General features: G+C 38.7%; 1 protein-coding gene across 1 annotated transcript; it reads right to left on the reverse strand.

Moving 5' to 3' along the window:
- Positions 1 to 1,716: 1,716 nt before the first annotated feature.
- On the reverse strand, positions 1,717 to 24,138 carry POP1 (POP1 homolog, ribonuclease P/MRP subunit). The gene is made up of 15 exons (XM_059470969.1): positions 24,018 to 24,138; positions 21,387 to 21,554; positions 20,374 to 20,549; positions 17,967 to 18,215; positions 17,348 to 17,435; positions 16,860 to 17,035; positions 15,991 to 16,241; positions 15,766 to 15,859; positions 14,890 to 15,001; positions 13,832 to 13,951; positions 8,753 to 8,868; positions 7,240 to 7,431; positions 6,201 to 6,355; positions 5,106 to 5,447; positions 1,717 to 4,302 (listed from the first exon to the last, which is right to left on the reverse strand). The coding sequence occupies exons 1-15, from the start codon at positions 24,136 to 24,138 to the stop codon at positions 3,639 to 3,641; spliced, it is 3,024 nt and encodes a 1,007-aa protein (XP_059326952.1). The 3' UTR covers positions 1,717 to 3,638.
- Between the last annotated feature and the right edge of the window lie 24 nt (positions 24,139 to 24,162).

Raw genomic sequence — 24,162 nt, forward strand, 5'->3', positions numbered from 1 at the left:
TACTCCATAAAATTTTACTTGCTCTTACAGGAATTTGATGAGACCAGTGTTGCAAAGAACTGTAGTACAGCTGAGTTGAATTTGCACAAGGTGATTTGTGGGTGCTGTTTATATTGCTGACCTCTGTGAATATCATTTAGAAGCATGGGATTTTGGGTTGGGGTTTTCTGTATGTTGATTTCTTGGAAAAGGTAACAATGCAATTGCTTTTGTGCTTTTCTCAGTCTTAGTGCTTCAGAAATTGGCCTTTGGTGGTTTACTCCCCCAGGCTCTGCTCCTACTACCTATCTCACATGGACATGAGACTGGATCAGGTTTGACGTATCTGGCTCTTCCAGATTTAGAGCACTGAAAGCAAAATGTCATGCTGAATTTGACAGCTCTTTGTCTGCGTATGCCATGATCCCCCAAGGCTTCTATCGCCATCAAGCAGTCTAACACCCTGTCAATTATTTTCCCAGATTTGTTTCAGCAACCCCAGCTGCCTTTCTGCCAGATAACTTCTCCCATTACCTACAGGCTGCTAAACAGATTGCCCTGAACATCTTTAACAAACACACAACAATCTGGCCCCAGTCCCACCTCACTTCATCCCACAGAGTAATCACCATCCTCCTCTGCAACCTCATTTTCTGGACTTGAGATGGTAAAGAATGTGTGTGTTGGATCCCCTCAGCTTGGTAGGTCCATTAGTCACTGCACCTGTCAGCAGAGCAGGCAACTGCCATGGAAGTTGTGGTTCAGCCTGGGAAAAGACCCCTCACCAGGTGAGTCAAACGCAGCATTTCCACAGCTGCTCTGAGGGAGCCACAAAAAGAGCTACAGGAGCCGTGTGTTACCATTCAACCTCCTCACTGTGCTACAGAGAATGCCAAAATTGCCTTCTGTGCTTCATTTCAGCTTCCAAAAGCTCTTGCCAAGCACAGAACGAGAGCTAAGGGTCTGGCCTGGCACCCATTTTGAGAAAGTTATCTGGAGGATAGCATGGGAACCTGAGAGCTTGTGAGAGCTGCTTTCACCAGGCCAGAGCTTCCTCGGTTCCCAAAAATGCTCGTGCATTACAGCCCACAGGAGCTGATCCAGATGCTCTGGGGTAAGTTAACCAATGTGCAGCAACTGCAGTAAGAGCAGATGTGTGCTGTAAACTACACCTGATTCAACATGATGAGCACAGGCATACTGTGCAGCTGATGCACAGATAACACAGGTTTAATTAGCCACAGTTTGATTATCCGGTGTTGACATGGTTTTTATGACTAAATCACCCTTGAGACACATGGAATCTGGAAATTGCAACCACAGATAAAAATTTCCTTGCAGCTACATAAAGTCACAGTACTTTTCTGACAAATTTTGGCTGAGAGTTTTGAGCATTTTTAACTTATCTGGTTTGCAGTGTATTTTACAAGGAGTGAAGTCTTAAGGCATAAATCACTGACTTACAGGAAAACAACTGTGTAACAATATTACAAGATATACAGAACAGGATGCACTTGAGTTCCAGTTTCTCTTCACTGGCTCACTAGAGACAAGGATCATAAATCAAAAATAGAGAATGGAAATCAAAGAAAAGTAACAGGAAGTGTCAAAATGAAAACCTGGCAGAAATTACCAATAGAAAGAAAAAAAGGAAAAACTCCAGATGTTGGTTTTGTTTTTTTTTTTTAATAAAAACCTTGCAAAGACTCAGTGAACAAAAGATCTACAAGCAGAAAAGAAAAAATGATAGCTTGGGTAGGGGCTTCTCTTTATTTCTCACATACAAGCCAGGTCTACTGAGGCAAGTAAATATCTATCTATTAAGATGAGGGAGGTGATGAGGAAAAAAAATCATACAAACTTCACCTGCCCTCCTTTCTTCCCATGAAGCACAGCTCTGGAAACTGTGATTCTAGAACTATTTCAGTCGGGCTTACAATTCAAAAGGTTCATTGCATCCAGGATTATTACCATGAGAGAACTTGATCAGAGCAGCCAGGCTGTAAAGTTTAAGGGGCTCCTTATTCTCACATACCTACAGGCTGCAGCACTCACAGTCACAGCCAGGAGCGTGTGAATCCCAGCCCTGCCAGAAGCAAACTCTTTCCTCTGGGGCCATCTGCTGGCTTTCCTGCAGATGCTTCCCAGGACCTTTCTGGGACCATGATTGCTTTATCAGGTGCATCAAAGGTGAGCAGTGAAGAGCCATTCAGCATGATTTCTCAGGGAGCTGCAATCCAAGCTGTGCTGGAAACTGCATCTTTCTTTCCCACATGCCACCACAACTCCCACTGCTGGTGCACACTCTACAATCCATCTTCTGAAGACTTTAAAAACAAAATCCAGCCTCACTTCCAATATTTCCCTTGCAATCAGATGTTCCTCCTCCTTCCCCATGTGTGTGCCATATTTAAATGGTCCTATATTTTAATAATTTTGAGGGTGAAGGCACACTAAATCTTACCTCCAACAACTCCAGCCAACATTAATAAATTTGCCTAAGAGTTTCAAACAAAACTGTGAAAGAGGAAATTAAGTTGAACACTGACATTTCGAAAGAAAAAGTCATTAACTAATCCCTACTTAATTTCTCTAAGAATGAAACTTAGTCAACAGACTATTAATTCCAGAATACATTACATTTTTATTTGTCCATGATCATTTCAGGATAATTTTACCAACTGACATATATTTGTATCATGCTGCTACTAAACTACAGCATATTACTGTAAATTCCTTTTCAAGTTCCTTAACTCAGGAACAGCTAGATGATTAAAGCTATCATTAAAAAAACCCAAACAACAGAATACCAAACACAAACAACCTACCCACACTACCCCAGGCAAATCAAACAGCTTTCTCCCTTTACCCCATAGCATATTTTACAAGTTTTATGTTTGTTTGAACAACATTCATGAACTGTACTGTAACATGAAGAAATCTTCAATTCTAGCACATTCCATACAAAACTAAATTCAGGTTTTGAGGAACAAAAATATCCCCTATTATTAACAGAAAATATGTGCTGACCCACTGTGGCATTCAGTAGCAATTTGCATGTGTAAGGCTTATTACCTTTCAGACCAGGGAGACAGACTGACATGCTTTCCAGTTTAAAAGCTCCAGTTGCCATAATTCCAAATGACATAGCTGGTCTATATTTTATTTGTATTTCATTTAAGCATTCAGCTTTCTCTGCATAGCTCTGGTGCACTGCAGCCACACCTATTCAGATACGAGGAATCAGGAAAGCCACTTGCTATATACACTGGATCAGACTGCATGCAGTTACATGTGAAAGTGCACTGTAAATTTACAGTCCATCTGAGCAAAGACTTCTAAAATTAACATGATGATTTCCTGTATATTGTTATAGCATCCACTGCTTTGAGGAGAAAAAATGGAAGAATATGCTTCTTTAGAGATAAAGAAGATCATGATAATGATCTGTTAGAAATCCTTAGCAATGCAGACATCAAAAGTAACTCTACTCTCTTTAGGCATTAGTTATTTTCTTGAATAAGGCTGAAAAGCTTTTTAATTATTTCATAGAGCTGTTTTGGCTCAGAATAACCTCAAATTTGAGACAAATCAGAAAGGCCACAATACAAAACAAAATTCTTTGGTATTTTTGGCATTCTACTGCACTGCAATGATGCTTAAACCTCAATAGTAAGTCTTGCAAACCTGTACTGTAAAGATGCTGGAGTCCTTAACAAAACAAGCCCTTTCTTATCTGCTGGCTGGTTGTGTAACATATAAATTAACCCAGTCAAGCTAACAAAACCCAGTGCTTCTCCACAGCCTACAGCCAATGAAAAATCCCCTCGAGTGACATACCCCAAGACAGTCCTGGAGCAGTGGGAAGTAACATCTGGGAGAGCATCTGACCAAAGACCGAGAACGAGGTCTTCATGGTCCTCAGCTGCTTCTTCATCTGGAATGCCTGCAGGATCACTCTCTAGGGACTTCACGTTATCCTTTTTCTTCTTCTTCTTCTTCTCCTCTTTTTGCTTCTGTACCTTGTCTTTGAATATGTCACGATGCTTGGGTTCTTGTGGACCACAGAAGAGTTTGTCTTTGCTTAGGCGCAGCAAGTCATCTTCTTTTGGGATGCAAATCATGGCATGTAATTCAGGGTTCCCCTTTCTCAAGAGTGACAAATGGACCCAGACAAGAGCCCTTGGGTAACTCATCAAAATTGGCAAAAACACATCTTCAGTCATTTCCTTCTGTCCCAGCCGAGAAACGAGGCGGATCCGCCGATCTTTCCCAGCAGTGGGGTAACACCAGGCTGACAGCTGCATTAGTAGTTTCTCACTCCTATTAAAAATTTTTGAAAACAAACATCACAGATAGTTACTAATGAGCAGTTTAACAGAAATCCAGGACCCCACATATCTGCAAGAGCACATTTAAAAAAAGCCCTAGGGCTTTCTGTAACCTTCCAAGCTGGTAATTGTATCACCCTTAGCCTAAAAAGAACTTTGGTGAGTGGAACTCATGAGTTGTCTTCAGAAGGAAGGAGACATCACTTGTTAAAACCCCCAAAGCTTGTTAAAACCACAAACACTCTAAAATCTCCAGTGATACTAATGCAGTCCAGAACTTTCAGAGTTTTCTTCCCCTGGTAACCACACAAAAATGAAAGACCTGTGCTCAGGCACTTTCCAGTACTGTTGCTGCCCTCATGTGTTGCACTGGAATGCGGGGGATTCTCTGTTTTCTGGGGACCTTGTTAAGGAGTGCAAGAATCACCTGTGGTGATGTATTAGGGAAGAGAATGCAAGATGATTTTCACAGCCAACAGTCCTAAAGTCACAAATATGAGCCTCTAAAAGCTCCATCGACCTGGAAGCAGACAGAATATCTAAACTCTAAAAACACAGTAAACTCCAAAGTGTTAAACTTAAGATACTTTAAGGAGTTTTCTTTATGTAGCCATCAAGTTGCTGGAGAAAAGCAGGATTTCCACTCAACAGCAGATTCTGATTTGTGACAAAACTATTTAATCTCACTGTATTTGGATGAAATAATTCTCTCATGCTAATAATCAAGGCTGAGCTCTTCCTTTTCCCCAATTCAATACCAGTTAAGAAATAAATGTGTGTATAATTTTGTCATACCTGAGAACAATACAGTCACTTGTCTTAGTTTCATCTCTCTCACCAAAATCTTGGGTGCTTGTAAGATCCTCTGTCTTTAGGGCACCTTCAGAACTTGTTATTTCCATGGTCTCCTCTGCCTTACCATTCTCAGGAAAAGCTTCTCTGACCACTTCTGCCTTGGGGTCACAAAGGGTCTGCCCTTCAGTTGTGCAGCAGTCAGGATGTGGGGAAGAAGGACATAAAAATCCTCCTGAAGCTTTCATTCTTCCTTCCCAGTTCTTGGTCAGCTGCCCCCAAGGACAGATGAAAGGAGACAGAGTGCCCAGCTTGACATAATTTGCCCTTTTTGCAGGTGGACGTCTAAATGATAAATCAAATAAGTAGGTAAGAATATTTTCAAAATCAAGTACTTAAACCAGAAAGGGAATGCACAATTAACTTTCTAACCTCATTGAATAACAATTTTAAAATTACACTCTAGAAAATGCTGCTGTATTTATGTCTACATAAATATGCGGACATATTTATGCTGATGTATCTTTTCAACCATGCTAGAAACATCTACCTGCTGTGACTCACACCACCACCTTTTCCTCTGAACTTCTCCTATTTTCCCCTCCTATCTGGAAGGGGAAACAACACCAGTTGGTGCAGAGGACACTTCCAGCTACTCCAAAATCATGGTTAAGAGCTCTCTTTGTTGCAGTAAAAATGAATGCAATCTTCAGAATGCCTGATACTTTAATAAAATTAGATACCAAAATGTGCCTCTTAATTTACTTTATTTTTCAACACTTGGTACATACTTGGACATACTCCTTTGCATTCTCTTACCTCCTCCATTTGCTGCTTAGGTATCTGAAAATAGTTTTGTTTATTTTATTGCTATGCAGCCTTGTTACAGCTCTATAACTGAGCATGTCTCTGGGAATAGAAGGGTTTAATTTATATGCTCTGTTTAGCAGAGTTAAATGTATCTAGGATTCCTAAAACACTGGTGAAAGATCTCAAAAAGTCCAAGTCTAAATGAACACAAGAACATATAATTAAGGGAATATTTCAAGCAGTATTAATTTTTGTCATTCTTACCACCAATTTTTAAATTAATGTTACCGTTTAAATTTTTCAAGAAGACTTGTTTCCAGTTCTTTGGCAAACTGCATTCCTGCCTGGCAGTCTGGGAAATCATTTGGAGTGTGAGGTGTTCTTTGGTATTCAGAATGCTTTAATGCCTCTTGCAAGCCACCGACTCGTACACCTCGATATATCTGTTATAAAAATCAAACACCCAGAAAGCAACGTTTGAACCAATTCTGGGTTCCTAGCTGAAACAAAACATTAATGCTCAGAGGGTACTTCCTTAGAAAACTGAAAGTCTAACACTTAAGCTTTAAAAAATAAACTTAAGCGAGGTTTCTACAGTTCTAAATGCTAATTTCAACAAAACAGTTATTCATGCTTTAAATTTAATTCTGCAAAACTATCAACAAAACTGAAGAGAATTTCGCAGGTTCTGATGTTGGACATTGCCAGGAATGTTGCATTACTTCAACAACCACTGCCCAATGTATTTTAACCATACAATAGGTATCACTGTAACTAAATCCCCTGAACATTCAAAAGCATCATTTTAACTGCAGAAAGGTAAAAAAACTGCCACCTAAACACACAAAGCAGGCTGCTTCAAACAGCATCAAAGGAGTATTCAAGCTTAACTCAAACTTTGTCTTAAGCCCTCTCCCAAATCAGCAACTTTGGTGACAGAGGTGTAGATAGCCAAGCTGGAAATTGATTAGCAGCAGGCACCAAATGATTTCTCTTTAGAGGCATATGCTTGTAGAAACACAGAGAGGTATAGCTTCAGCTTCTCTCCTGACTCCCCAGATTTGCTGCTTCTAGACTGCTATGTGGGCATAGTTGTATGCGGGCACAGCTGTCTCCCAACAGAAGATATGGAAAGCTAATGTTTAAGTTTCAAGGCTAAGCTTCTGTCATATAAACCAGTTCATACACCATTTTTTGAAGTGAAATTTTGACCCTCTAATTGGGAATTGGTTATACAATGTGAAGTACATGCTCTAAAATAAATTAATTTAAACTAAATTATATAAATTATTGAATTTACTTGCAATTTGCCATCAAAGTTACTTACAAAAGGAATCCAGAAAGCCATGCCCCAGCCCTTTGGGAGATAGATATCCCAGCCACTCCCCCATCCTCGTCGATCTTCTCCAGCCATTTTCCCTGGCTGCTGCACCAACAGAATGGGAATCTTAGATTCACAAGGACCCAAATCAAGATGTGATCCAGGTACCAGTAACTGAGCTCTCATATGGTTTAAATCCTGAGAAGGAGGAGACATTTCCCATAAGTTAATAACCATTCTTCTTCCCTCTTCCAGATACCCTTCCAAGACACAGAGAAAAGGTGAGCTTACAGCTAGGGAAAATACAGTAGTAATACACTATATATTTTAACAGAATTTCATCAAGGCATGAAAAGTTATTTTAGAAAAGAGTATTAAGCACCCTTTTTCTCCCCTTCTTACTTCCATAGTCCTTCATAAAGAGTAGGTACAAGGTACAACATAGATGAAGGAGGAAAATCAAGTTTTGCAACTTTGTGTTTATACACTTGTGCACAACACCAGATTGAACAAGTGCTTTCAGTCTGTTAATACATGGAGCAAACCTGAACTACATCCAAGCAGAGGGGCAGAAATTTTGGTCATCAAACAGTTTCACATAAAGCATGCTGGCACCAAGGTTTTGTCAATCACCAGTTGTTATATGCCATTGTACCACATTAAAAATACATTTACGAAGAAACAAACCATCCAACTCCCTGTGTTTTATCAGGTAAACATTAGATTTCATGACAGCATAAGAAACACTTATATATAAAAAGATTGTCATATACAAAAAGATTGTTCTGGTAACTGTCATGTGCTAGTGTAATATTTTAAAGTGTTCTGACTTTTTACACTATGTCAGACAGTTTGAAAGAGCACAAATTAAATTTCAGAAAGAATATTTGAAAAGATGTTTTTGCCATACACACATTTTCTCTTTCTGATTACAATGATGGCAAAAGTTTATCAGCTCTTGGGACTAAATCACATTTTTATCCATGCACTTTATGGGCTGCCCTCCATCGTCAATGAAAATGTGAAGATGGGAGATTTCAAACCTGCAACAGCAAACTGGAAGTTCTCTACAAAACACAAGTTATTGCCCAGCATACCCACAGCACAGTGTGCTGCAGTTCAGAAAAACAGGATTTCTTTCCTTTCAGCTTCCACAGTTCTTTCACTCAAAAGAATCATCCTGCCTACAGCTAAAGGCCAGAGCCTTCTTGTGACACTCTTTTCTGCTACACAAGTCAAGGTGATGTATGAAAATCCAATTCCAAACTTTTCTGTTACGTAAACCTACAACTACAGTCCCACAGGCAATCCAATAAAGCTTTCTTTTAATTGAACCCATGGTCAACGGCTGTGCAAGAACACTATGCAAAGGCTACAAAAAAATCACAACATGTCAGCAGCTGGATATTATGACATTAAGGAAGCTATTGATTAATCTTAGATTTATAAAAACTTCAAGAGTCTCCTTCTATGGACTCCATGAACCATTTCCTCAATGGCAATCCACCTACTGAGTTACCTGCTCTGAGATTTTATTTTCAGTGACGTTCTTACAGATGTCATGGTCCCAGATAAAGCTGTGAGCACAGTCTGCAGGTACACCCTTCAGGTACAGCTGCCTAACTTTATCATTATCTACAAAAGAAAAGAACCTTTAAAAAAAATTCAAACCATTTTTTTGGTTGAAGTACCAAATTACCAAAACCACCTCCATATCATAATGAGCAGACAACCAAGAAAAGCCTGTTAAAAGCTCAACAAGCATCCCTGCTTCTGGCACACCTTACTATTACATGTTTTTCCAAACACAAAATATGAAATCAACTGTTCATGTTAGAAAGACCAACCTGGTATTTTCTCAACAGCATTTCTTCTTAATAAAAGACATGACTGTTGGCAATGTAAACTAAATCTTTACATACCACCTTTGATATTCTCGAATCTGGCCTTTCTGGCAGAGTGTGAAGTTCAACAGATTCAGTAAAAATCACAGAGAGCATCATTATAAAGCCTGAAATAAGTCTGCCTAAGTAAACTTGTAAGAGAAGCAAGAGTTACCTGTAAGAAATGTACATACAGGAAAAATTTGTATGGCTATGCTTAGCCTACAACAATTATTTAGTACTAGTTTCCTGCTCAGGATCCTTTCAGGCTGTGTGCTTCAACCAAGGGACTTTTCTTGCTTATGCCTGCACAAATCAACAGCTGTATACATTACTGAAGAAAAACAACAACTGCAGCTTTAAAATGAATTGCTGAAGTATTAAATAACCTATCTCTTCTTCGGTTTTATAATCTAAGGAAAGCAAAGAAAATGTGTACCTACCTTTAGCGATCTAAGGATTACCAGCCTTCAATGTACAGTACAGTACACACTGAATGCTCATCCATTTAAGTAAAGTAATTCTTACCAAGAAACAATACAATGAACCTATTAATAGTTTTGTGATTAAAAACTTAAGAGAGATTGCTCCTCATCTCATCATCCACAAGGTATTACATAGTAAAGGAACATAACATCTTCCTTTAATATGTAGGATGCTGTTTTGTTTTTTAAAATTATTTAAATCTCTTTAAAAAAGGTTCTGCTAATTTTTCTAGGTAATGTAGACAAAGACTCAAACACAGAAGACTTGGCTTATTCAGTGGTACTAAAAGTACCTACCAAAGGTACTGCCAAACATAACTGCAATAATTATTTATTTAAAATCCATAGTCTTTAAGATGCACTCATTACAAAAAGTTGCAAAATCCTTCGCAAGAAATACTAACTACTGCAGCACTTGTGACAGTTTGGTGATGTTACTGATACTTGCCATGCATTCTTGCTTATTTAATAAGCTAGATTTATCTGAGGAAAAGAAATGCAAAATAAATTATCAGATTACAGTGGCATTCCTTCAAATTAAGAACAATAAATCTAAAAAAGGAATCCTTGCCAATTAAGCAGAAGAATTCCTTCTCTGACCAAGAATTAAGAACAGTGAGCAGGAACCTAAGAGAGCTCAACACTCTTAAAGGCAAAGCACATTCTGTCTGGAGAGAAAGCAAGTATGAATGCCTCAAAAGGAGAAAAAGAGCAACAAAACTGTATGTGGTGCTAGGGAATGCCTTCCTGACTCTTACAGATAACCAAGGGTGAAGGGCACATAATTACAAGCATAAGGTAAGGAAAGTATTTTTCCATCTTCAGTACAGAAAGCACTTGTGAACACCAGAATCTCTTTATGTTAAATTACTTGAACATGTTCTAGTTCCTTCAACTGCAAATTATTCACTGCAAAGTTATTTGCTTTTTTTAACATTTCTTTCTATTACTACAGTTCAGGCAGCCTATCCTTGCCATATTCTCAGAGCTCTTTGCAATTCCTATATTCTGTAATGGCATGAGTATTTGTTGCCCCACTAGAGAAAGACCTTTTAAGTCAGTCTCTTTTCATCACCACCACTCATCCAATATCCTCCTTATTACCCTAAAATATCCTTCTCTAACTTGGCACATTCCTTCTCTTTGATCCTTGCTGAACCTGGAGAATTTATTCTTTCTACTAAGCATACTATAATTCAAATCATAATCCCAAACCCTCACACCAATTCTTCTTACCTCTCTCCTGTTTTCTTCAGTCCATATTTTAAGATTTCTGGGGAAATAACCTTACTGATGAATAAGTTGCTGGTAATAGTGAAAGTAAGATGTTAGGGCTAGTACAGCAAATAGGCAGTTGCACTACTAAGCACATGAAACTCATCAACAAGCTACTTCTGCTGGTGTCAATAGTGTGTACTTAGACAATACAGGCAAATAGAAGAAGGCTTTGCTCCATTTCAAGCTATTGATCTGATTTGCACAGCTGATTATCTGTCTTAGAAGACAGGTCTAAGAGTTCTATTTGAAACCTTTCCTTCCTCCCTTTCACAAAAAAAAAAGAGAAACACAGCCTGGGAGCAGTCTGAGAGCCCTGTGTCTGTCTGCAGGGAGGGAGGGTATCAGGACAGCTGGGGACAGATACCTACACCTCTGCAAGAGGTGCATTTACAGGCATGGACCCAGGCTCTGTGTCTGCAGAAGGAACTTTAGTTCACATATGTTTCATGGTTTATGTAGACGTTTCACCATACTCCATGTTGAGTGTTTTTTAAGGCAGTAGAATTTGTTTTCTCCATATGAGACAGTAACAACATATCAAAATGTCAGATGTGCACTTCAAACTGGAGAAAGGAACAGAACTAATGTGCAGTCATGTAGGAGTCTTACTCCTTCCTGAAGAAGTAATTCAGTTGATCTGAATTAAATCTGATCAGCCTGTGTTCACACAGCTTGCACACATGCATATGCACTGAAGAGATAAAGTAACTTGGAAAGACTGAAATTACATTTGATTTGTTAGTGTGTTACTGACAGGGAAAAACTATACAGGCATATCTCAGAACAGCATTTTGGAAAAAAAAGTAGTATGAACAGATGTGTATCATACCACAGACTACATGTATGACAATCCCTAAGCAAAGGTGATGGCTATAACTTACCTAAACTATTCACTCATTTGACAAACAATGCATCTTTAAATTAGTAACATTTATCTAAGAAAATCAGATGGCTTTTATACAATACTGAAGAACAAGAGAGGCTAAAATACATATGGAACCTGTATGCTAATGTACACAGTGCTATTTCAATCTTACTAGTATTAACCCTGATAGTACTTGAATGTTCAAGAAGCAAAAAAGGGGGGGAAAAGTGTGGAATATACCAATGGTTCCCTTTTATTGCTCAATAAACAAGATGTGATTAAGACAAATAAATTACTATTAACATTTTTAATAGAGGTCAGCTCACAATATTACTATATCTGAGTAAGGTCACAACACAATCAAGGCTCAGAAAGTTTATGTAATTCTAAGGATCTTTTTTTTTTTTCAGAAGGAGGAAACAAAAAGCACTGAAATTGAACTGCAGATCTTAGAGAAGTCTTTTTTTGGGTCAAGTTCCACTGAAAGACAGTGGTATTGTCTGTCTTCTTTCATCCTTCTGCTTACTCAAATTTTTCAGCTGTGTGTAACAGTAAGTTATTTAGCAGAACCTAAATTAGAAAGTATTATTCCATTTAGCTTTCCTTGCTAGATGAACAAGGACCTCCTCTTTCTCCTAAATAAAAGTCAGAGGGCACAGAAGCAGTTTTAAGTTCATTATGAAAAAAATAAAAAAATACTCAGAAAGAAACAAAAAAGCAATACCAGCTTTTCTGAGTATTTGTGGTATGAAAGATATTTTGCAAGTGAAGGCAGAAAGATTTTGAAGATGGACATTTCTACCCAGCCAAAGGAAGAAACACACAGGTACTCTTGACTGCCTATCTTACATCATTACCTCTTTACCATGGCCATCCTTCCTGAGGGAAAACCTGCTCCAGCAGTGGGAGAGAAACTATGAGGAGACATTTAAAATACCTAAATGCCTTGTGTTGATCTTGCCTTCCTGAACACATCCTCACAGACATGACAAGCAGAATGAAAGACATCAAATTACTTTCTATAGCAGCTAACTCTTCTAGCAGCTCAAACCAGTAAACAAGTGCTACATATCTCACCTTACTTCTCAGCAGGAAGGAACCAAAGTAGAGATCATGTATGCTGCAGCATTTCAAACAGGAACACTAATGATGAGAAAGTTAGCTGAGCAGAACTAATTAACAGAAAGGCTGCTCTAGATACAAAGGGTAGAATAGGAGGATGTAAGAACATTAAAATAGCAGAATTTTGCAAAGAGCTAAAAGTAACTGAAGTAGGTGTTCAACCTGACTTAAGTGATATGTGAGACTAGATGATTCTAGTGTCTTGCAAACAGACCACCAAGGAAATGCAGTATTTTGAAGTCTCTGGAACTTTCAATTTGTCCTATTTGCTACTGCTTGCTAGCTGGCTATCATGTTTCTCCTATTAGATGAGGCAGCCTGTGTCCAGTCAACTTAATGGGAATGCCCACACTGTACACAAACTCCCCTATATCCTGCAAATACTTTTGCACATTTTTAGAGGACATTCACATCCATATGAATTTGAATTTTGCACTGAAACATTGTGTAAGTCAGCACTGAAATGAAAATTTCAGAAGTTATGCTTGCATCTTTCATTTTCTATCATAACCAGCATCTTGGCCACCTGAAATACCAATCCTGCAATTTTTGCAGTGGAATTGCAACTTTTCAACATTGTGGGCCTATAAACCAGAAATAGCAGATATCTTCTTGGAGAGAGAAATAGGAAGACTAAACACCAAACAGAAACCTACTATGGAGCTTTTAGCACCTGGTTGGCCTTGCCAGGATTCGAACCTGGATCATCTGTATGGTCAGACAGAGGCTTCCATTGAGCACAAGACCAGCTTTGGTGCATGTCCCTCCCTCACAACTGCTGCTCTAGAACCTATGCAACTTTCAAGCTGTTTCTGTTCTGCCAGGGGCTCTGGAAGTGAGAAATATTTTGAACCAAAGCCTAGAGGAAAACAGCAAGAGACAATCTATAGAAGATGACAGTAAATGAAAACAACAGAACACAGAGAAACTAGATCTCTTCATATAATATAAACAAGGGATTTCACCTTGGTATTTTTCAAAGTCTGGCATGGCTTTTGTCTTCTTTTTTGGCAAATTGACTCGAGGATCTCCAACAGTGAGGCCAAGTATCGTACCTGGTGGCATATCTGATGGTGAGGTCATCCCTTTAAAAACACACAGATGAACATTGCCATGAAACCACCAATTAAGCTGTGATCTTTTTCTGCACGAGTATTTTGTGCATTTTTGCCTGTAGTGATGTGACACCACTGTAAGCCAGTGAAGCAATCCAGAATACTCTATTTAACATGTTTGGAAAACTCACCAATGCTTGTTAAATCTCCAGTAACAAAAAACTCAACAAGAGCAGTGCAAGACTTGGTTTGCAATTACATTTACATTTAGCATAAAGTGAAGTCACTGTCACATACTCAATTCATTCTTTGCATTTGCAACCTTTGTTTTACACCTGTCATCAAGAGGAAGGAAATTCAGAAGTGCTTTGTGAAAGTTTTATCTCATCTCTGCTTAACTGCCTCACATTGGATAGACAGCTTGAGATCTACCAAAGTGCCTTACCTACTTCAGTGCTAGAAATTGAGAAGATATTGTTAATTTTATGATACTTTACAATTCAGCCAAACACACAACTGCTTATTTAGAAATGAATATATATAAACAAAGTATAATACTTTCACTCTGGATTGGAGGCTACCATTTTATCTGTGAATGTATTGTACAACTTATTGTCTTAATTTGAAGTGTATGGTGAGAGAGAGTGAGAGCATACATCAGGCTGTATATCCCATCAGCAACCCCAAATCTAAGTTTCATGAAGATAACAAACAAGATTCAGTTTCTCTATTAAGAGTTTGAACTACACAGAGGATTTAAATACCCTTAAATACCTGCAATGTAACATTTTCAATTCTTTGCCATGGCCTGACAAGTACCTAAGCACATTCTCAAAGGCATCACTATCTTGATCATCCAATAAATAAGCATGTACAAAATGAAACCAACTTTTTTAGCATGCCAATTTTGACCACTAGATTTTAAGTTTCCCCCCGCTTCCACCAGCAGCATCCACATGCCCAAATACCTTCCAATAGCTCAAAGACAGCACTTTGACATTGATGAAGAGATACTTTTTCAGAGTCCTTGCAGTTTTCTACCCACCAGTTATTCAGTTCTGTTTCTGAATCTGCCATCTCCTGGAAAAAAACGTATTTAATTAAACTCAAATAGTTATTCATTATTTTCTATCAGTATAAATTCAGTCTGTTTGCCTTAAACACTATAGTCACTTTCCTCCTCTTCAAGTTTTAAACCAAAGTAATTTTTTCTTGATGAAGTATAGTCCTATACTTTACAAAAATCTCTAATAAGCTGTAACCTGTATTCCAAATATAAATAAAACAATCCACAATGCTTCCTAATTCTGTCATTAATTATTTCTTACAGAAAGCCAGAGACGTCATGACCTCATCATGTTTGCCTCAAGAGACAATAAAAAAACCAACATTAAAATCACAGTGATGCTATATGCCAAGATGAAATGCCTAAATCCTGGAGAAACTCCATATTTGATTGAAAACAAGTAAGTTTTTTGTACTTTACATGTCTTGCTCCCTGGTTTTAGGTGCTCTAGCTCATAGCTTGAGAAACAGGATGTGTGGTTTGTCAAAAGGAGTATGAATTATTCTGGACCTCTCAGCAGAAGCTACACAGCCTGCTCAGCACAACTGTTTGTATTTTCTTCCTACTCCCATTTAAAATCCAGGTGGGAGCTCTTCCTGAGAAGAAGATCAGCATTAGTCAAGAGGCTCAAAACAGAGAAGCCACCAGGGTAATACATAGGTTGGCCTTTATAAAAAGGAAAGCTAGATAATTTATGGGTCTTTCTAGCAAAAACCAAGCTTGCACGTTCTAAGAACATTACCAAAATTACACGAACATGCAAAGTCAATTTCCTTACTGTTTGGACAGAAGCTGCCTTCAGGGTCTCTGTGAGGATGGAGTGTGATAACGGGCCGATCAGCCGGTATCTGAGAATCTCCATGCTTCTGTCACTGAAACGGCAAAGTTTCAGGTGCATGTGCAATTGTACAACACACATTATTTTCCCCAGTACTGTTCAGCCAGAAATGCAGCCAATGTTATGTGGTTATGACCACAGCTTCTGACTCTACTGTGAACAAACCTGACTGCAATGCCAGTAGTCCGTGAGATCCAAGAGTAGGACTGGAATGGATCCCTAGTGCCGTCACCAATTATTTTTTTCACTGGTACAGCTTTTTCTCCTTCTTTATCCTCCTTCTTTCTTTTATTGCCAAGGCTCGTAACAACTTCCATTTGTTTTTCCTCTTGAACTGATGCTGTAACAGGCTCAGAAATACAGATTTCTTCAGGCTCTGAACACTGAAAAATTGCTTTTAACTCCTTCAGTATATCCTTAAGAAAAATGAAGTTTGGATTAGGATGATATGCAGTACACTGCAAACCTTAAGTATACTTTTGAAAATTATACTCCATTATTTAATTTTCCTATGTGGATTTCAAGTAAAAAAAATTAATTCTGCTGAAGTCAAGGGCATGCTAAGAAAAGCTGAAAGTAATATTGAAAGTTGCTAAGAATTTGTTCTCTTGAAAATTAACATAAGAAAAATTGCCTGTGCACAAGATTTTAGTTTGTTCTTTTTTATTTTTTTTAAAGCTGATAGCTAAGTATCAGAATGTAACTATCCATGATGATACTGAACTTAGCCTGCTGGGGGTGCCAGTGGAAAGGATGTAAATCAAGCAAAATAATATTGCACATAAATCCTGAAGCAAGTGACACTAAAAATGTTTTCAGAAGCTGAACACCTCAGCAGCACACACCTTCTGTACAAGCTTTATAAGAATAAATTGCAGAACATGAATATTGTTAGAGTGGAAATAGTCTTCCAACTCTTAGTTCCTGAAGCCATGTATTATACCTAGTTCTTCCATACTTTTCAGATGACATCTTTAGCATTAATAATGCACAATACATAAAGAAATAAGAGTTCAACTATATAGGAAATATACCTGCTTCAGAGCTGGATGCACCCAGATCCACAACTGTCTGTTTTCAGACCCATCCCTGGGCTTCCAAATAAACGTAACAGGACCAAGCATACCCTCAGGATAGCGATCTGCTCGGTAAAGATTCAGGGAGCCCTCAAATCTTCCAGACAGACAAGAAGCCTCTTGAAATGTCAATCCTAAAAAAGAAGATACTTATTGAAGAACAAAATAACTGAAGAATAAAATGCTGTTTAATAAACAAAGTAAAATTGAAATTCAGTCTGGCTGCTGAGTGGCTGATGTTGTACCATAATTAGTTTATTAATAAACCGCTGAAATAAAAATGTCTAGTCCTACTATGACATCTTAATTACATTTTTCACTCAAAATCAGTATCAGCTCTGTTACTACTATTGAGTAACTACTACTGACACATTACTAAAAAAGGTAAAGGATGTGTCATCCTTTAGTCTATTCAGAATCTTTATTTTGAACTATGTAAATTTTACCTGTGTCAATGCTAGATATTCGAGCAAGTTGCTTCAGAAGCTCATTCTCTTTACCCGTCAACTCCAGGCAACAATAATATGATAAGTCCTGAAACAATATGATAGGGTTAAAGCGAGCTTGTTAAGAAAGGATGAGACAGGGCTTCACAATTTACACTTAAGTAGAAATTTTTCATTTTCTAAAGTTTGCCAAAGTGAAATGAGTTTCTTTTTAACTTAAAATTAATAGCTGTAGGAAAGTGGTGAGGCATTTCTCATTTGAAGGCCAACCTGCCTCTCAAACCAACAGATCAAAAAGGACATAGAATAAATTATCTCTCCTCAATAGCTGCTCAGGTAGATGATATAAGGATTCATTTAATCTCTTCGCTCTTGAGAAAACTGAAAATGCAGTATTTCAGTATTTCATAGTTACTGTAAGACTCCTTTAAAGGCTCATCTTATTCTCTCTGAAACCTGCCACTCAGAATTACACTTAAAAAATTATTCATTTCATACCTGGCAGTCTTATTAAAAGCTGACCCAAAAGTACTTCACAGAGACAGAAATATTCATTATAACTAAGCAGTTGATTACTTCACCTTGGCAAAATATCAAACAACACATGTAGAGGTGGTACCTGAAGAAGGCATTGCTTTGTCATGGCTCGGTAACAAGCCCTGTAGCTCTTCTCTGTAGGGCTGTTTCCTAAACAGTATCCCCATTTCTTTACCATATGAAATCTCTTTGCATGCCAAATATGGGTTTCCAGCCAAATATTTTTTCTTTGCCTGTGATTAAACTCTGCTACCAAATTTATGTGGCGTCTTCTAGCTTTGCGGCATTTAGTCTTTGACTGTTCTTTTTTCTGATGCACAGCTTTCTCTGCCTGTTTTTAGAACAGAGGATATTGAAGTAAATCTCAAGGCAAAAAAAATCTGAAAAGAAAAAGGCTGAAATATAAGAATACAGGAAGAACTAACATTAAGTTATACTATGTTGGATCACTCTTGAGGGTAACTAACTTTGAAATTTTCTTTGCAAATCACATCCATGGAAGTGCATCAAGGTTTGACTGAAACTCATATATAAAGATCCCCACACATTCAGAAACTTAACAGTGAACAGTAAGTGCTGCTACCTCCTGTGTGAAGTTTTTGCCACACATCCATATATTCACATGAACAAATCAATGTGACATGGAAAATGCTTGGAGGTTTGAGCTCATTCAGAAGCAGTACAGACTATCAGACTGACAGAAAGGACCCTATCAGTTCTACAACTCATAGAAGCTGACAAGAGAGGAATGTGGCAATATCCTGACAAATTCTTGATAACCAGACCTAATCAAGGTCTGAACTATTACATATAGATGCACAACTAGAGAGGAAGGCATGACTCAATCAGTGTTTTTCTTTTTGTGAAGAAAAGTGGTACAAAGAAATAGGACTTCATCAAGAAATACTTGACAATAGAATAGCAACAGACCCATCATTCATCACAGAGAAGGAAATACAAGCCACTGGATCAGTGGTAGGTGACTGGTTCAGAAAGGCAATTACAGAAAAAGGAATGTGGCATTGTAGGTGAAAAATGTACATCTTTAATCTTGTTGAAGAGATAAGAGATGGTTGAGGTAAATGTTTCAATGAATGTGGTCATGATAAAGGATCTAAGACAAATGAAGAAAATGCAGCAGAATTGAAACAGATAACTTTGAAGATGTAGATCAAACACTGAAAAGTAATAGGCAGAACCTTTACAAAAACAAGTAACAGAGACATGACAAGCTGCAAGAAAGCATGCAAACATATAAACCACACCAAAAGACCTGAAGGCAGAAAATGTAGCACAAGAAATACAGCTGCACCAGGGCCAATTAAATAATCTCAAAAATCCAATGGGAGAGGAAGTGTGAGCATGTACACAAAAGTCAGAAAGGCCGTCATATGAAAGGAGTTAAAAAAGCAGGACACAAAAGAACCAAACATAAACATTAGAGAAATCTAGATTTAACAAGGATAACACATAACTATAACTATACAAAACAGTCCATGCCTTCTTCCTTCACTTCCCAGAAAACGAGCCCAAACTGCATCTTTTGTCATGTCTGACAAAGCAAAAAGAATGTGAATCAAAACAGTAAAATGTGAAGATCCAATAAAACACCCTAAGAAACATGTAATTGGTGTGTGGCTGAGAAGTATCTGAAATGATTTCTGAAACCATGAGCAACCATCTTCAGGAAATCAGGGTGGAGGGGGCAAGGTCTCAACTTAAAGACAATGCAAAAGAAAAAAAGAATGCAAAGAATAAATTTGTCAGTCAACCTTAACACAGACAAAATTTACCAAGTAAACTCAATTGATCATTTTAAGAATTCTGAGAGATTATAAAGTGATCAATGCCAAACACTGGGAACATCATTTACCAATAACATCCTGCTGAACTCATTTTTAGTTTTCCTTTTTAAACACACAGAAAGGCCACAGCGAGTAAGGAGGAAGTAATCCCCATAGGCAAATTCTGACTAAATGCTGAGATACTGCCACAAAATGAGTTCCATGAGCTGTTAGGACTAGTCAGTTGCTAAGTCTTAAACATCATGCAGCCTGCCAACAACCCCAGTGCATCCCCCACGTTGGAGCTGTAACACTCGAACCATGGCATCAGCTGCACTAGCTTGAGGCCAGTCACATCCTAAAGCTGTGCTGGGCTGCAAGGCAGACAGGTCTTACTGAGGGCTCTTGGACCACCTGGGACCAGTGCACCACTTGAACACCCTCTGCTCTAAAAGAGTGGACTCTTATCACTAATCTAGTAACTTTTCAAGATGTTCAGTAATTACAGAGCCAGGTGGTTAGTGAGACCTATTTGAGCTACCACCTGAAACTGAGGTGTTCCTGCACTGAAGTGAAATCTCAATCAAAGTTTAGAGTACTCAGGAAGTCTGGCAGAAGTTCAGGTCTGAACACTAACAACTACAGAGCTGAACGCTGTGCTTTGGCTGTGCCCACTAGAGGAAATGCTGTAACACACACCCATACCTCTTTCCTGGCCATCTCCTGGAGCCGCCTGGGTAAGCGTTTAACGTTGTGACTCATTGCTCGCCTCCGCATGTGCCTGGGGAGGGTCTGGAACACCAGAGAGTTGGAAGACTTCTGCGAAACCGCTTTCAACATGGCACTGATCTCAGCAGCACGAGCTTGAGCAAAGGCAGACACTGGAATGAAAGAACTGCATCAGAGCATGACAAACAGCAAACAAACCCAGAGGAGGATATTATATGTAAACTATGGAATTACTCCTACTACAGCAGTCTAATATCTTCTTGACATAAAATTAAGTACTGTACACTGTCACTGAAGAAATTTCAGTTCTTTATATATCCTGAAGCTTACAGATATGGTCAAGCAAATATTTATACATGAATGAATCTCAAAGCTGTTTAACCAACAATTCCTATTTGCATTAAATACTTCTTTGTTAAATTAGAGTAGCAATCTTTTCAGATGGTATTCAGGGAGATGAAAAAAATCTTTAGCATGGAAAAAAAATGGAAGCAGTCACATATTATGGACTGTTTTGGAACAATGGAATAAAAATCCAGAGCTTGGTCTCATTCCATGTTTATGGAAGTGTATCTACTATAACAGCACTGCCATATTTTGCAAAGCTGATTTGCTCTCCTAAATAAACCTTCCGTTAGACAAAAAGCTATATTTAACTTGCAGCATGAGCAAAATCAGTTTCACTGGCTACATTAAAAGCAGATGAGTGTCAGTACTCATTGTGCTGGCAAACAGCAACCAAAATGCATATTCCCTCACTACAAGCAGGTGTAACTTTTCCACTCCAAAGTCTGAAAGGACCCATTGAACAACAGCTAATCACTAATTCCACTTCACAATTACCTCTGTGTTTTGGAGAAAATCAGGAAAACCAGAAGAACATAGCATCAGTTCTAATTTCTGCTCTTGCACAAAAACAAAGACAGCAAACTTAATCACCAGCAAATTGCCCTGGACAGATGAATTATGACCTTTTCACATATACAAACCTGTTATGTATTTTGGCATCTCCTCAGATACACTCTGGTGTCCTCCTCTTCCTCTGCCTCTCTCTCCTCTACTTTGCCCCTTTGAAAAATACTGGTCTTTCCTGTAAGGCGGCCCAGATGACTGATTTGAAAATTTCTGCTGCTGCTGCTGCTCAGAACGAACATCTCCTGGAAGGTTTAAAGATGAAAAGAGGTTAGAGAAACACAAATAACTCTATTAGTCTTTTCTCATAAAGCTGCTTTGCAGACTCCTATTATATTTACCACGTGTAACTGCAAAAGCCACCAGAAATCAGAAGAATTATATTCTTTCTTACAGGAATAAATAAGAATTTTACACTGCCTGAAGCAAACTTGTGGTAGAATAAGTAACTTTTCATGCTCTGAAAATGGTACACAATCCAGATTTTGCCTCCAAGAGTCAGAGCAAAATCAGTCCATGCAACATCATAGTGATTTTTAATATTGTCTTATCAGAGTTTCAGTAACAAAACAGCAAAGTTATTTTTTCCACTTGCTCCTTGATTTATTTTTCTATAAGCAAATGTATTCTTGCCTAACATATATTTCTTTTAGAGCAATAATTAAGGTAAGCATGATACATGTATGTTGGTGCAGTAAGTTACTTGTCTGGTACAAGCACTTAAACCAATACTGAAATTAAATAATTAAAGCCTACAGTAAAGCTTTCTAAGGTACAGACATACCTTTCAGGATTGCTAAGCACCTGGCAAGTACCTAAAGCTTCAGAGGGCCTTGAAGTCCTTATTCAAACACCAGTGTACATTCAGCCTAACAAATACTATATACTAGTTTAGATAACTTTATGTTCAGTTAAGCCTTAGTTAGGATTTCTAGTTCAACTTGAGATATGGTTCTCAGGCAGTTCATGCTAGACAATCCAAGAAAAAAAGCTCCAGCCATTCCCATCACCCCATCCACTACCTCAAGACAAGTGCTTGAGAGAACAAGGAACAATAGCATTCAGGGAGCTTCTCTAGTCAAAATCAAAATCATTTCTGTGTGTCCACAGAACTGGAGTGTGAGATTAAATAAAACAGTTTTCAGGTTGATCAGCTTCTTAAACAAGCCTGCTCCTTTGTCCCAAAAATGCTACCATTGGCATGAAGACCAGCCAGGAGTAGATTCACATTCAGCAGCATCTCAATTTATGAGACTTTAAAAGGCAAAGAACTTCTTTTTTCCATTTCAAATAAGCAAGAAACTGAAGTTTTATGTTTAGCAGCAGTACTGTTGTAGCCTGCTGCAACCACACATCATACAGAACTGCAGTAATACTGCAGAAAAAATAATTTGGTGTAGAAATAGAAATTAGCTTTTATGTCCTGACCTGGTTTTACACTTACCTGAGAGCAGCATTTTCCAGACACTGAGGTGAAAGTGAGAAGGAAATAGCTGGGAAAGAGGGATGGAAGCTGTCTCAGTCAGCAAATCTGTGTAGGCCTACAGCCCAAAATTAACTCATATCACAAACACACCCTCTTAATGAAGGACATAAAAATCATAATCAGAAGACTGTTTGACAAAACTATCACTGACTTAATAACTAAAAAACCCTTAAATTATTTTAGCTGCTGTACAGATTCATAATTTTGTAACTCCTATTTAGGATTTTGCTTTTCTGTTTCTACAAAACAGCTCTGTAAAACTGTGATACTGACACTAGAGAAGGATGCTACATGGACAAAAATCTACGCCTTTTAACAGAATGGAAAAACATAACCATGTAATCTTGGAAGTTCACTGCCACAAATGAAGTTAGGAAAATGTATTTAATCTAGCAGTACTCCTGTAATGACATTCCAAAATCCTCAGACATGGCTGAGCATAATTTGCTATGTCATTCTGTCTGCTTAGGAACTCTTCAGCCACCTAAATACACAGTGACGCTTAAGGGTTTTTTCATTCAATCACAAAGATGCAATTTGTCAACTTCTGCAGGCCTCACAGTAACAAGTCCTTTTTTAAGTTGGGTTTTTCCCAGAAATAAGGTAGGTAACAAAATATCTAAATGTGAAGGTGGTGGTGGAAATTGAAGTCCGATTGAAGCACAGAGGATGCAGGTCAAACCTCAAAGACAAAAAGAGCATCTAGCATACAAACTGACAGGATCCTTCAGTCTTCAGCTGCAAAGGTTACGTGTGTCCAAAAAGCTCCAGTAATAACCCAGGACACTGACATTTTAGGGACATGCCTTGCTGCCTCCTGCCAACACCCTTCTCAGATACAGGAGCCACCAGCCCCAGGAGGCAAACCGGCTGGGCATGCACATCTGAGGGAAAACTGGTGCATGAGGGAAAACAGCACCAGCAGACTGCACCAGCCCCTCCTGCAGCTCCCAGGTCTGGCGGAAAAGCAAGGGAGAAACTGGATCGGGTATAACAGCCAAGTTCACTTTACGACTGGGAACTGTAAGGATTCGTTATGTAACCGAAGGGATGACAGAGAGAAGGGCATATTCACAGGGTACAGAATAGTTTGGGCTGGAAAGAGCCTCTGGAGACCACCCAGTCCAACCTCCCGCCAAGGCAGGGTCACACAGAGCAGGTTACACAGAACGGGTCCGGGTGGGTTTGGAATGGCCTCACACAGGGGCTCCCACAGCCGTACCTGGGGTGGGGCAGGCTCTGCTCCCGCCGCCGCCGAAGGGCCCCGGCTCTGCGGGCAGCGTGACGCTGGCCGGCTGGTTCCTCATCTTCTTGGCTCGCTTCTTCTCCCGCGCCCCAGACATCTCCGGCGGGGTTGAGGAGCCTCT

This window comes from Ammospiza nelsoni, chromosome 1 (genome assembly GCF_027579445.1).
Source record: "Ammospiza nelsoni isolate bAmmNel1 chromosome 1, bAmmNel1.pri, whole genome shotgun sequence".
In the NCBI taxonomy this organism is placed as follows: Eukaryota; Metazoa; Chordata; class Aves; order Passeriformes; family Passerellidae; genus Ammospiza; species Ammospiza nelsoni.

Coding starts and splice junctions, on each gene's coding strand:
- POP1 (XM_059470969.1), bottom strand. CDS start 24,138: ATGTCTGGGGCGCGGGAGAAGAAGCGAGCCAAGAAGATGAGGAACCAG. Junction 21,555..24,017: donor CAGAGCCTGCCCCACCCCAG/GTACGGCTGTGG, acceptor TAAACCTTCCAG/GAGATGTTCGTTCTGAGCAG. Junction 15,860..15,990: donor ACTACTGGCATTGCAGTCAG/GTTTGTTCACAG, acceptor TTGCCGTTTCAG/TGACAGAAGCATGGAGATTC.